Source organism: Gigantopelta aegis, chromosome 3 (assembly GCF_016097555.1).
Source record: "Gigantopelta aegis isolate Gae_Host chromosome 3, Gae_host_genome, whole genome shotgun sequence".
NCBI classification, from domain to species: Eukaryota; Metazoa; Mollusca; class Gastropoda; order Neomphalida; family Peltospiridae; genus Gigantopelta; species Gigantopelta aegis.
Window position 1 is genome coordinate 51,342,121 of NC_054701.1, and position 15,447 is coordinate 51,357,567.

The 15,447-nt window shown below is 37.0% G+C and overlaps 1 protein-coding gene across 3 annotated transcripts in view; it reads right to left on the minus strand.

The window, feature by feature from the left end:
• Window positions 1–14,917, minus strand: part of LOC121368204 (nitric oxide synthase, brain-like) — a 57,652-nt gene extending 42,735 nt beyond the window's left edge. For 2 of the 3 annotated variants that reach the window (XM_041492838.1, XM_041492836.1), the window contains exons 1-2: window positions 14,631–14,917; window positions 2,881–2,981 (exon numbers count right to left, since the gene is read on the minus strand). In XM_041492838.1, the coding sequence (XP_041348772.1) occupies window positions 2,881–2,981; window positions 14,631–14,634 (105 nt within the window). In that variant the 5' untranslated portion in view covers window positions 14,635–14,917. The remainder of the gene's footprint in view (window positions 1–2,880; window positions 2,982–14,630) is intronic. The other variant, XM_041492837.1, reaches the window with a different exon arrangement.
• Between the last annotated feature and the right edge of the window lie 530 nt (window positions 14,918–15,447).

Sequence of the window (15,447 nt, forward strand, 5' to 3'; positions counted from 1 at the left end):
AAATAGCGAGTGTTTTAGAGTTATGAGAGAGAAGCAAAAAGGACAGCCACAGGGAACGTTAGTCCGTTTGGACTTTGGTAAATATATTATTTCTGCTCTGTTGTATAACCTTGATGTGATTGATGTGACTTTAAATATTTTAATACTGTATTATACCAATATTCTTTAGACAGTGTCTTCGGTCATCTGACGAAGTAAATCGTAGTCTTACTGTTCTATAATTATACGAGTATTTGGTAATATAAAGCTTAGCCAGTCATCCTAGAGGACCTAGGTAAACTGTAGGTTATTGTCTTTATTGTGATAGGTACCAGTATTAATTCTGTATTACAAGGTTATTGAATGAGTAGTTAGGGTTAATTAAAAATTAAACAGTTAGGAATAGAGCTGTAATTCCTTTATTAATTAAGTTCCCCTGGAAGCGTTTCCCCATTATCGCACGTGTGTGTGTTAGCGTTTCTCAATTATCACACGTGTGGGTGTTGTGTCGCGAGGAAGTGATTAGCATATTGTGTAAACTAGACACCTAGAGATTAACTAATTAAGTGATCAGTTCTGGGTTGTTATTATTGTTGTTATTAATTAACTACTGCGGCTGTACATTTGTCAGCGTAGGTTAATACAGATTCCAAAGTGTATTATGTTTTTGTTGTGTTTTCTAGTGAACTAAACGTGCTATAATAATATATACTTTATATAAGATCTTATCTCTGATCATACCTAGAGACGAGCCACAGCGGGTATATACCGCCCGTTACAGAGAGATCTAATAGATATACAGTTAGGAGAGATATTTGGACAATCGTGTTTTATTCAGTTACGGGTATTATAGAATCCCCGTGACACTTGCTAAAAGGTTTTATCAGAGATTAACATAATAATTATTAAACATATATTAACTTAATATATATGGTTATTAAAACGTACCTGGATCCGCTCTTGAAAATTTGCAGAATAAAAATAATAACTCGTTTATGGTGATCGGGTGGATCCTTGAATATCTTCACCCATCCCTTGCTTCCTTTACTTCCGATTAATATGACATGAATTATGTGCAGATAACATTGCAAATCTTGGTCGTAAATAGGTTCATATTTTATAATCAAAAAATCATTACTTCAGACCCACCCCACCCCAGTCAAGTGGCACCTTATATGCCCATGGGTAGACTTACATATCACAATTATCATACCTTTTCTGACACCCAATAGCCGATGTATATTTTTTGTTGTATGGTGTCGTTAAACATTTATTAATTCATTCAAGGGCCACGTCTCTGTTAAAGTAGGTAAATCGTCATGAACGTCAAACTTAATCTGTAATGGTACACTATAAAGCTATACAGAAACATTCAGCTCAATATATAGAGGCATTGGCGAGGGGGGAGTCCGGAAAACAAATTTCCGTATCCCCTAAGTTCAAGGGCCATAATTCAGTTAAAATGGGTAAATCGTTATGAAAGCAAACTTGATCTGTAATAGTATATGATAATATTATATACAAAATTTCAGCTGAATATCTCGAGGCATTGTGAAAAAAAAACCTATGTGGGACAGACGGATGGACAGACAGACAGATGAACAGACAGAAGAACTGAGATGAAACCTATAGTACACTCCGGTTGGGTCGATAGTCGACTAATTATGAATGTGGATTGTATTAACTGAATAGAACTTAAATTATTATCAATCCAAAGTTCTGTTAAGAGACAATTAATGTATTCAGTATTTAAACATAGTAGTGGAGAGTGCATATTATATATATTAATAATAATAACTTGGGCAGGGGTCGAATTTTACGCTATTCTGCTATTCCGCAAATAGTAAATTTCGAAACGGAATAGTAAAACAATTCTTCCAATATTCCGTCATGAAAGTGAAAATAAAGCACGGAATACCGAAAATCGGCTGCGACTATTGCACTTACGCTTTTTCTTCAGCTACATTTTTCTGCAGAACAAATCCTCGCGCTACTAAGACCTTTCTCATGCACTTACCGGTACAAAATAAACGTCTTTTTGATTGAGACTAATGTTTGGAGTGAATTCGTTTGTAATTCCAACTAGAACGCAGTAATGCATAGACTGATATATAAAAAATTGTTCGTTACGCAATGTTGTACAGGGCGACGTAGCACAGTCAGAAAAACTAGTGGCACATTAATAATTGAAGGGATAGTAGCTATTAGTACCTTTTTAGACGGAATAGTGTTTTTTGAAATTCACAATTCCTTTAGGATAGTGGTTAAAAAAAAAAATTCAACCCCTGTTGGGGAGTGCAAATTATACGTATAATAATGACTGGGGAGTGCAAACTAAATGCTACACCGATCTAGCGGACGTTTTTCTACTCGGTCTGGTTGAACTTGGCCCAGATTAGACGACGCGACGCAACATTTGATGCGGCGCAACGTGTTTGCTTTTGTCAGGAATCATGAGGACCCAGCGGTGTTAAACAAGTTGACGCCTACTAGATTTCGACAAATATCGATGCTGTCGGTCAAAATAGATTTGTTTTAACAACTCATGAAATAATAAAAGTTAAAGTTTGTTTTGTTTAACGACACCACTAGAGCACATTGAGGTATTCATCATCCTTTTTTGGATGTCAAACATTTGAGGAAACCCGCAGCAAGGGATCTTTTATGTGCACTTTTCTATTGAGAGGGTTCAATCCTGCAACCCAATCACACCAGGCGAGGTAGATCCTGCCCCAAATGAAATAATACAGATACACATAACAGCCCCCCCCCCCCCCCCACCCATCCATCCACCCACCTATCCCATATTATTACTTTTTAAACTATTCGTATTACTTTGATCTTTCTTGTGTGTAGGCCTATTTACAAAAGTTATGAACAATGACCATTGAACGTACATACCTGGTTACTGTCTTTAAAGAGAATTTTCGACTTTGTGTTTCGATCGATACACTTGATTGTTCGCGGTCTTTCCTCCAAAGATGCGTCCTCCAAGCCTCGTCCTAATAAATTAATCACACATTATATACAGACCTCTACAAAAGTTACTAGTCATAGGTTTTGTCTTTACGCTGTTGTTGTGGGGTTATTATTATTATTATTATTATTATTATTATTATTATTAATTCTGTCTAACTTGAGGGGTAGTTAAGTACTTAATGTCAGCTGGCTTTACCCTGTAGTTCCTTAAGTCGGAATCTGAAACAGACCTTTAGTTTTAGTAGCTTCCAGTTCACTTAAAACTTTAATGTATAAGATTATGACTGGTACAAAAAAGAAGAAATCCGACACATAGTCGATTTCAGATAGGGGTGTCGCGTTTCTTTGTGTAGTTTTTGTATTAGTCACTAACATTTTAGTTCATGTTAAGAGTAAACTCGAACAGGATCAAATTAATGGTATCTAGAGTCAAAATCAGGACAATTTAACTGTATTTAATACACAGTCAAAATCAGGAACATAAGACTATATATTTAATACACAGTCAAAATCAGGAACATATAACTATATATTTAATACATAGTAGTTGGTGACAATTTTATAATCAAGAATTGCCAATATGTTACATAGAAAAATAAGAACACAACACATTCGAGCACAAAGTATTTATTGCTTCTACTGTGGACGTATGTGGTATTTGTTTTAGTTAGGATTTGTATTTAATGTTTTATTTGCAGATATTGCCTGCTATCAGCTTTTGTAATTAATGTATGTTTTTATTTACAGCTTGCCTGCTGTCAGCTTATTGTTTAACTAATGTTTTATTTTATCCTTAGCCAGGTTATGTCAAACAATAGGCTGGTAACTTGTAATTGTGGTAATCGTTCTTTCAGCTTACACTGTACTAACGCACGTTACTTGCCTTGCATGTTCTCAAACTCCTCTCCCAAGCCCATCAGGGAATAAAACAACTTGTCTCTAGTGTTCAGGTTTATTTCTCCTGCTAAGATTATATTGTCAGGCCAGATTTCATTGTTAAAGGTGGAACTGAAAGTATTATTTGAAAGTGGATATTATCTGAAAGGTTAGTCTGTATTTTGTTTTATTTAATATATGTATGTTTCGTATACATGAATTGTTAGTTAACACCATTAGAAAGTACTGTGGCTAGTTATTGTTTAATTACTTTATGAATGTATAAAGTAATGAGTATTTATATTGGGTATATAGATTAAATTACATTGAATAAATATTTGTTCAAGATAGCTGGCTTAAAGAAAACCTACAATCTGAATGTCATTGTCACGGGGATTCTATAATACCCGTAACTGAATGAAACACGATTGTCCAAATATCTCTCCTAACTGTATATCTATTAGATCTCTCTGTAACAGGCAGTTATACCCGCTGGCTCGTCTAGGTATGATCAGAGATAAGATCTTATATAAAGTATATATTATTATAGCACGTTTAGTTCACTAGAAAACACAACAAAAACACAATACACTTTGGAATCTGTATTAACCTACGCTGACAAATGTACAGCCGCAGTAGTTAATTAACAACAACAAATAATAACAACCCAGAACTGATCACTTAATTAGTTAATCTCTAGGTGTCTAGTTCACACAATATGCTAATCACTTCACCGTGACACAACACCCACATGTGTGATAATTGAGAAACGCTTCGAGGAGAACTTAATTAATAAAGGAATTACAACTCTATTCCTAACTGGTTAATTTTTAATTAACCCTTACTACTTGTTCAATAACGTGTGATAATTGAGAAACGCAGAGCAGAAAATATATAATTACCAGTCCGGACGGACTAACGATCCCTGGAGGCCTTCCTATGTTTCTCCCCGATATGTCTAAAACCCTAGCTATTTATCATAAATCCCGAATATCGCCTGGGGGTACATCGCGGCACCTCACGTATCATGTGAATCTTCCACAGAGACCACGCCGGCATATTTTTCTTAGATGGTCAGACTTACTGTCGCCAGTTCGCTAGAGATTCCATGGTCGCGCGGAGGTATTACGTAACTACTGGCCACATGGCCTCCGCACCTGGGCTAAGTGCATATTGGGATGCACGGTCGCGCGAAGGTATTACGTAACAAAGTGCCCACCTGGGCTAAGTGCATATTGGAACTGCACACGGCCCTCTAGTACAGGCGAAAAGAAATTAAGAGCATGTACCATCACAGTCATGTTAACTGTGTATGTGTATTTGTATGTGTATGTGTTTTAGTTCATCGTGTTTAACGATATGTGATTGTCAATAGTTTCTTTTATATGTCTTGTATTTGAATTGTAGATTGTCCTGTTCTCTTTCCGTGTGCTGGAGAATCCAGTTTGTCTTACACCCAGGTGTCATCTACCTGGTATGAGTTTTTATGTATTATGTTTGTCAGATATCACTTTTTCATGTATAATTGTGGTATATGACCAGTTGTATTTGTCATGTTCATCAAGTGTACTTATTACAGGTATTTGCTTTGTTATCGAATGTTTTTATAGTTTGGCATTAAATACTTAGGATTTAAAGCAGGATAATTCAGTTTACATTATTTTTATGATGGGATGAATATGATTAAATATATTTGCTTAAATTGTGATATAAATGTTATATGTATACGTAAATTATTTTACTTGGTGACATATACATGAATTCTATATGTATTGTATGATGTGATATTTATTGTTGTTTTATTGTTCTTGTAGGGTGTTTTTCCTTGTCTTCATTTTGTGTGACATCGAATAAATTGTCTGAACCCACCCGTAGCTGTTTTCCTTTCTGTGTTTGGGAAATATGAAAAATCTGATACTGCTACACTACTAACGCTACATTGGAACACTAACTAGGTCAAGAAACATTAACGATTAATTTGATAGCAATTGTTTTGACAATGTTCTGTAAATGTATTGTTTTGTCATTTTAATAAAGTTCTAAATCCATCTTAGGGGTAGAAGAATATAAAGTTACTAGAGAACGTTTTTGGTAGCAGAATTTATTATCAAATGTTTGATACGTGGGGAAGGATGGATATAATCTTGTTATGACACCGCTATATGTTCAACAGGTGGGTAATAAAATCAAATATTGCATCACATTTCCATTGTCCTGAAACTCGCACAGGTGGGTATAAGGTACGTCCGAACACAGTCTCTTACAGGACAACCTGGCAGATAATAGATGGGGAGGTTTCCTCTTTATAATAAACGAGATGGGGGAACTGGTAGATGCTACATCTGTTATAACTATACACAGTGCTTTTAAGCATTTCATTACAACAAGCTACTATTTGAAAAACAACACAATATTATGTGAAAGCATACGCATAAATATTTTTATCATGCAGCCATGCCTCCTATTGACCTGATAATCACAAGCTGATAATTTGAAGTGTTATCATGTCACTAGGAAATGAGCTGTGCGCATGACGGATGTTTGCTCAATTTTCAGGTAGGTCGTTTTCTCATTTTTCAAACATCCATTTACAGCAATAATTGTTGAACTTCATTTAAGAATTGAACGTTATATTTTTGACGTTCATGCGATGATAAACACCAAAACCGTCTTACACACTTAAGTATGAACGGCTTAAAAAATATAACGTTCAATTCTTGTAATTCCAAATGCATTAATATTGTCATCATACAAAACTATATTAAAAAAACCAATCGAACTCTATTCCACAATGATTTACAACTGTATCAATACACAAATACGGGAATTCGGTTTTTTTCCGTCAAAATTCCGATTCATTATAATGATTTACATAAGGTTTTATAAATTTTAATTTTCTGAATTAAATGTAAATAAAAAGGTATAAAATTAAAAAATAACTGAACATCAACTGATAACGTTCTTGTAATTCCAAATGCATTAATATTGTCATCATACAAAACTATATTAAAAAAACCAATCGAACTCTATTCCACAATGATTTACAACTGTATCAATACACAAATACGGGAATTCGGTTTTTTTCCGTCAAAATTCCGATTCATTATAATGATTTACATAAGGTTTTATAAATTTTAATTTTCTGAATTAAATGTAAATAAAAAGGTATAAAATTAAAAAATAACTGAACATCAACTGATAACGCATGCCCCCCCCCCCCCCCCCCCCCCCCCCCCCGTCAATCCCGGCAAAATTAGGGGTGATCAGTGGCGTACTCAATATCATTGTTTACTTGGCTGCCAGGTGCCCCCGCCCCCCCCCCCCCCCCCAATACAAAATCCTGCCTACGCCACTGTACAGAAACGAATACAGGGTGGGGGTAGGGGGGTTCGAACCCCCTCCCCCTTTAGACAAGATGCCCTTTTGCCTGTGTATTTTAGCATGACTGTATAATTAGATCCACCCCTTCACCATGTTCGTGGCGAATGAACAAAAGAGCGCCTGAGATATATAGAGGATAATAAACGAGATACTAGTTATTATCAAAATTATGTCCCGAATCAAATTATTTTTAGTTGTCGCGAGCTTTACCGAGTGACAAATGAAAAGTATTTCATCCTGGATATACATTGATTTATTACCCCAACTATGTTTTCTCTAAACGCCTTTATTTTAGGCGCACATGCACGTACATATAGGCTATAGAAACAATGTAAACCACTTTACACACTGTTCTGGGTACTGCTATAACTTTGCATTTTAATCACGTTAACAGATAATTTTCAAAAACAAAATTATCGTTATTCTGCTAAAAATATAAATAATGATTTGCGTTAAAATGACATTTTGTTATAAATTTAATATTAAAACAGTCGTGAACGCAAACTCATTAAAGTACATGACGTCATTTTGTGTGTTTGCCAAATGGCGATAATGTTATATTTAGTACAGACAAAGTCATTGGTTTGTAAGTGTCAAATCATCCAGTAATATTGTACGTCACAACACTGCATAATATTTCTCATTGAGAAAATACGGAAAATAATTTCCCTGTTATGAGTGGTCACTGGAGGTAATAAATATAGTTATTTATTAAATTAGTAAAAATAAACATTTTCTTCATGGTGTATGAACTGCACGAAAACAGGAAGAACTAGTAATAAAAGTTGATCGGTTACCACCGGTATCAAAGCAACAAACGTCTATCATAGACTGCAGTCTTATAATGACATACTTTCGTGTTTGTCTCGTCTTAATAAAGGGGGAACAAGGCGGTACAGGCCCACAGTTTTGAAAATTTGACCATACGTTATCTCGGTGCCCTCAGGCGTACGCGTCCCATCTTTTTAATATACTCTTCAAAAGAAGAAACGCAAAACCACATTGTCGTAACATTTGGAGAATTGATTTAATTATTGAATGGTGAGTCCGATAATTACCAAATGTTGCAGGATTGTTCACAATTCACTCTAGTCCATTGTGAGTAAGTGATAGGACACACCACCAAGGTTAAGGTCATCTGGAGTCAATACCGGGTGTGGCCTCCGCGTGTGTTGACAACTGCCTGGCACCGCCTGCCCATTGAAGCAATCAGAGTACGGATGACGTCCCGGGGGATGGTGGCCCACTCGGCCTGCAAGGCTGCTGCCAGCTCGGGCAGGGTCTGGGGCTGTGGTTGTCGCTGTCGGAGGCGTCGGTCCAACTCGTCCCATAGATGCTCAATTGGGTTCAAATCCGGTGATATCGATGGCCAAGGAAGGACATTAATGTTGTTGTTCTGTAGGAAAGCCGTTGTGAGACGTGCTGTGTGAGGCCTGGCGTTGTCATGTTGGAACACTGCGTTGGCGTTGGCCATATCTGGAACGATGTGTGGCCGGAGGATCTGGTCAATGTAGCCCTGTGCATTCAGGTTGCCCTGCACGTGGACCAGGTCAGTTCTGCCAGTGTGTGAGATGGCTGCCCACACCATGACACTACCCCCGCCGAATCTGTCCACTTCCTGCACGCAGTTTGCCGCACAACGTTCACCATGACGCCTATACACGCGACATCTTCCATCATGACGTCGGAGCAGAAATCGGGACTCGTCACTGAACCACACCTGTCTCCATCGCAGTTGAGGCCATTGTCGATGAATCTGGCACCACTGCAGTCGGAGTCGACGGTGTTGTGGTGTTAAGATGACACCTCGAACTGGACGTCTGGCACGAATTCCTACCTCACGTAGGCGGTTCCGTACGGTCTGGTCGGATATCCTGCGCAAACCTGGTATTGCTGCGGCTGTGGAGGTGGCAGTAGTCAATCGTTCCCGAAGGTGGCGTACCCGGATGTAGCGGTCCTGCCCGGTGGTAGTGACCCGTGGTCGACCGGATCTAGGGAGGTCACGTGTTGATCCATGTTGCTGGTAACGGTCCCACAGTCTGGAGATGGTGCTTGGGGACACATGGAATGCCCTGGCAACGGCCGTTCTGGATTCGCCTGCGTCTAGTCGGCCGATGGCATTGTTTCTCTGCGGTTCACTGAGACGTGGCATGTCCTGGATTGTCAACTGTCGGCCAGATACAGAGGCCAGGCAAGCGAACACCCTGCACTTTTATACTGTCGGTGTTCATGTTGCGCGTGCAGACAACGCACGTGCAGTGGTGACATGGTTTGCACGTGGCTGCGTTTTTTCGAATATTCACATTTTGGAACTTTATTGTACAGTAGCTGCGTTTTATCGAATGTAACCGTGGGAATGTGTTTGGAGCATGCAATGACCTTATATTCACAAAGCATGAACCGGTAGGAAACATAAAATCGGAGTTATAACCCATTTGTACCCTTTTGCGTTTCTTTTTTTGAAGAGTATATTATGTTAGAATTAAAGGGAAATGCCAATAACAAAACGTTTATTCATATTTGCATTATTGCAATAAAACTAATAGTTTCTATACCGCTTTTGACTGAAACATATTACAAAAATATAACTTGAAAGGGGTTCATGATTTTAAAAAATAGATATATATATTTTACTACGTTTTGATATCGTGGTTATTTGGCTTAGTTCGATAACGGTATAACAGGCTCGCTGAAGCTCGATTGTTACACTGTTATCTTAACCTCGCCAAATAACCACGATAACAAAACGTAGAAACCTGATATTCTATATGTAGCGTTGGGAACAAATGTTTAAAAGCTACTATGCAAGTTCCCGCCACTCGCCTGGGAGGAGCTTTTGCTAGAAATCTCTGTATGAAGCATTCCGTGTGTGTAAAATCAATCTGGCATTATTCACGTAAGCCATCGCATCATGAGCCATGACTCAACAATGCTACCAAATCAAATCCCATAGACGACAATAGTCACATATGTGGCTGAAACTCCTACGTGCAGTGTATCAATCGACATAAACGCCACGGAGTATTTTTGTTGTTGTTGTTTTACAAATACCCCATACATGTTTCAAGCACAAGGCTACTTGACACAGTGGCACTAGATGAAATAAAATTGCATACATTTTTTGACTAGATGAAACTAATTTTTTTTTACAACCAACATACTCACATTCATCACCAATTATAGGACTTGTGGAGTTAACTTCACTATCAAAAGTTCGGTGCACCTCGAACTGTGATCCAGCCGGAAATTATTTGGTTTAGTACTACGTATAGACAGCATGGCACTCGAGGTACTTGTTAAAAGGATCTTCATTTCCAACGCCAGTCTTGGTGTACATACAAAGTGTTATAGTCGCAACTCGCACCCCCACCCTTCCCATTCCCTTCTGCAGCTATCAAAAATATGGTTAGTCAGCTAAATATATTTATCACTCAATCACTTAAAATATGATGCTTAGATAAATTTCTACATTTCACGCCCATAAGATGCCCCAAATTATCGGTAAGGCCTATTTTGAAGACACACACGCACGTTACAATGATATATTTCGAGTTATGATTCATGATACCATAGTATATTTGTTTTGTTTGTTTCTCTTTCTTCTTTTTTTCTTTCTTTTTTAAAATAAAAAATCAGGCCAAATATTGGTCATTCAAGCCTGACCAGCCTTATCGCTTCCTACTGCCTTGCATTTTCGGTCAGTAATAATACTAGTAATTTAAACAAGACTACCGGAGAGGTACATGATACGCCCGTTAGGAGTTTGATGGAAAACCATACATATTAATGAATATGATGCAGGTATGATTCAAGTCTAATTATGTGAAATGTTTTCAACGGATGAACACTTTGTTGTGGATCAACTACATGTGAGTTTGATGGTCCTGTATGCATCTGTGCAAGGTATGATCCGGACAAGGATTTACTGTTATGTGCAGTAGACTGTGAAAAGTAGGTCACAGTTACCTATTAATAGTACGTAGGCCTACGCGACACACCGCCATCCCAAGTTGTTCCTACGTGTGAGGTTTGATGGTCCAGTATGCATCTGTTGCAAGATATGGTCCTGACAAGAAAAGTTAACAGACGGACGTATGGACGACCGGACAACACCATACCGTATTACTACCCATCATAGACGGGCGTATAAAAATAGGTCACGTGATAAATGTACGACTTCACTCTATAGTCCTTCCGATAGGGAACACTTTTTTTAATACTATGGAATTTACTACAAGTTATTTATTTGTGAGCCTGTTGCACACAAAAATAGTCCTCTTCTTTTTCCTTTCTTTTCTTCTTTTAAAAAAAAACAAACAAAAAAAACAAAAACAAAAAAACATTTTTACTTTTCGTCTTACGTCAAACCATGCTGAAATTATTTACTAAAAAACATGTTGAGGATGATGGGATGGACTATAGACCTATAGGGCAACGGTCCCAGTATTCGACCACCTAAGAAAGAAAGGATTATAACGTTCGTTTATATTGCTAATATTTATTTTTCTCTGTACATACTTACTAACAATGCTATTCATGAAATAGACCCAAGTTTTGAGTGCCGCAATGAACAGTATGTAGTATTCGACCAGATGACCTAGACTTCGACCACTTTCCAGTTAACTAATAAAACTAAACTTTGAAGTTCATTTTATAGTAAATGCGACATATATCAAACAACTAAATCCAAAAAGTGTTGATTTTAACAACTGTATTTACGCACACACGCACGCACATGTTTGTAGTATACACATTAATACAATGATACATACTTTCTGATGAACAGTCTCTTTGGCCCTATCTTAATTTACAGATTATGATACTAGACTGGAAAAAAAAAATATATATATATATAAGCCTAATTGTGTAAGTCCTGACAAACAGCACCAAAAGACATAAAAGTAGTACATTTGTTGTTCTTGGGTTTATTTTGGGAATGTATCCTCAAGCTTTTCTATTGATCGAATACTGGGGCAACTCTATCATATGTCTTTAGTTGGCCACGTTGTCACGTGGTCAAAATTATAATGACTGGGGTCATATTCCATTGTCAGCTGTGTTTGGTTAAAAATAAAAGCATTAAAGACATTTTCAAAGATTTCAAACGGATTAAAATTATTGCAAATGTTCACGGAATGTTGGATGGCGTAACAGCATGCTTTAAAAATGGCCGACATTCATATTATCACTATGGCCGATTAATATATATCGCCAACGTCCCTAACTGTGTTATGCTTCCAACTCAAGATCAACAAGGCCAAAGCATTAATTTTTTATGATTTTTAACACCCCTGTTGTTAGAATTTGTTTTCAATTATCATATTCGATCTGCAAAAGTGTGATACAGTTGTGTGCCTCTACTGTAGTGAATAGTATTCATAATCTATTGGTAACAATTGTAAATAATTTTAGTGTATAAATTGTGTTAATTAAGAATCAATTTATAAATAAACTTATATTTTACAAACTATTCACTGGTATGAACGTAATGCCTATCAGTAGTGCCAACAAATGTTAGCGATGGCTGTTGGTAAAACGCGGTCCGGACCAGAACGCTTGTCAAATTGAATTTTTCCTTCTAAAAATTATTAAACAAAGTGTTCGTCAACTGTGCATAGGTAAAAAAACATTTTGTAGTAGCCTTAAAAATTAAAAATAACGAACCGTACATGCGCGGTACGATACTTTTTTTGCAAACGCATGCGCCTGAACGCAGTTAGAAACGTCGCACTCTTTCCTGTTTACCAGAGGGTGTTTCACTTTTATTTAGTAGAATGGATTTGTTTTACGTCCACATTGTTGATTTTTTTTTACGTTAATTGATTGCAATCTATTTTGTTTCACGTATCGTAGCTGAAAACATTTAGAATAGTATTTCAGTAAATATCGTATCGTATTTGGGACGTCGATGGTAGGGCAACGACCCCAGTATTCGACCACTTAAGAAAGAAAGGATTATAACAGGTTCATTTTATTGGCATTTGCTAATATTTGTTTTTCTTCGTAAATACTTACTGGCAATGCTATTCATTGAATAGACCCAAGTTTTGTTCATGCGGTATACGCCGACTAGAGTAGGTTCGAGTGCCGCAAGGAACAGTCTGCAGTATTCGACCAGTTGACCCAGTATTCGACCACATTCTAATTAACTAATAAAACTAAACTTTGAAGTTTATTTCATAGTAAATGCAGCATATATCAAACAACTAAATCCAAAAAGTGTTTGCTGTAAAACATATTCATGCATTTACGCACGCACGTACATGCTTATATACACATTCCCACACACACAATTACGTTTTGATGAACAGTCTCTTTGGTCCTATCTTAATTTACAAATAATGATACTAGACTGAAAATAAAATAAAATTTAATTGTGTAAGTCCTGACAAACAGCACCAAAAGACATAAAAGTAGTAAATTTGTGGTTCTTGGGAGTTGTATCCTCAAGCTTTTCTATTGGTCGAATACTGGGGCAACCCTCTCTATCATATGTCATTATTTGATCACGTGGTCTCGTGATCGAAATTATAATGACTGAGGTCACATTGCATTGCCAGCTCAATTTGATTATAAATAAAAACATTAAAGACATTTTCAAAGATTTCAAATGGATTAAAAGTATTGCAAATGTTCACGGGATGTTGGATGATGTAATAGCATTAGGGGCGTAGCGTGAGCTGGACCTGGGGGGGGGGGGGGGTCGAATATGAACCAAGTGGACCTTTTCTATTTTGTTTTTGCACCACCAGAAACTCCATATGTATAAACCTGTATGTTTTAGTTCTGAAAGCGTACCATTTGCTTCAGCGGGGGGGGGGGCTACCCCCCCCCCCCCAGCCTACGCCCCTGAGCATGCTATAAAAATGCTATCATAATCACTATAGCCGATGAATTTATACTTACGTTCATTCACATGGTTATCGTCTGCTATTGCCTTTCCGGAAGAAAGAATGTTCACCCTGTCGCGTATGTTCAAAATACGTTGGAGAAATCTATATACTATTCAGTTTAAACGAGTATGGTAATTAATTAAATGCACTGGTCGAATACTGGGTACTGGTCGAATACTGGGGTCACTGCCCTACTTAAGTTCATTCACATGGTTATCGTCTGCTATTGTGTTTCTGGAAGAAAGAATATTTACCATGTCGCGTATGTTCAAAATACTTTGGGAAAATCTATATACTATTCAGTTTAAACGAGTATGGTAATTAATTAAATACACTGGTCGAATAATGGGTTCACTGCCCTAGGCATACTTCAAACTATAGCCTAGGACTACCTCGAACCAGAAACCATTTAAATTAATTCCACTTTGGCTTGACGTGAAAAGAAAATAACAAACATGTTTCATTTCTAATTTCATATTTTGAAAACATTCTTAAAGATATAAATAACACATCAATACTTACCCATATCGAAGAACGTTTCCTGCTCATGGATTCTGAAATTATTAGGCCCTAGGCCTATTTGTCGATGTTTTGGCTGGAACGGGATAGGCTATAGCCTATAATATAGATTATGTCTTCAAACTAGGTTTTCTGTTACATACTTATTGTGTCGTAGGTTTACATACATTATTAACAAATGATGTTTTATGTCGGGATAAACATTACAAAACTTACATAATTACTTATGAATTAGAGTTTTAAAACGCAAAATGTGGTAAAATGCTGCTAGTGTCTTCAAAAATGACGTCATCTGAAGTATGCTGAATGACGTCATATTGCAAACGATTTGGTAGATTAGATAGACATGGAGTTTTTAGATTGACGGGTGTCTATTGGATCACGCAAATGTTATTTTTGACCGAAGGCATTAAATTAACCTGAGGTTAAAAATGAAAACAATCGCAGGCATCAAACAGACAATAACATCCGCAAATCTAAAAACTCAGTATGGTTATGTCCATTGTAAACTGAATCGTTTTTCTACAGAACTAACTGTATATTTGGTATTTCTTGAAGAAAAAAAAAATACCTGGCTACAAAATAGCTGTATAGCCTTGAACCGCTAAATTGGCCGGTTCCAATTGCTAATGACGTCACTTTCTAATGACGTCATTAGCTTTCCGGGTGTTATTTTCATTTGATCTCGTAAAAAGAATGTAGTCTAATTAAATTTGCGAAGCAAAATTTAAATAAATATAATTTGCAGAGCCTCGCATCATTCGATAGTCTACCCTTCGCAGAATAAAAACGATATCTTAAGGCAGTAACCATTTGTATA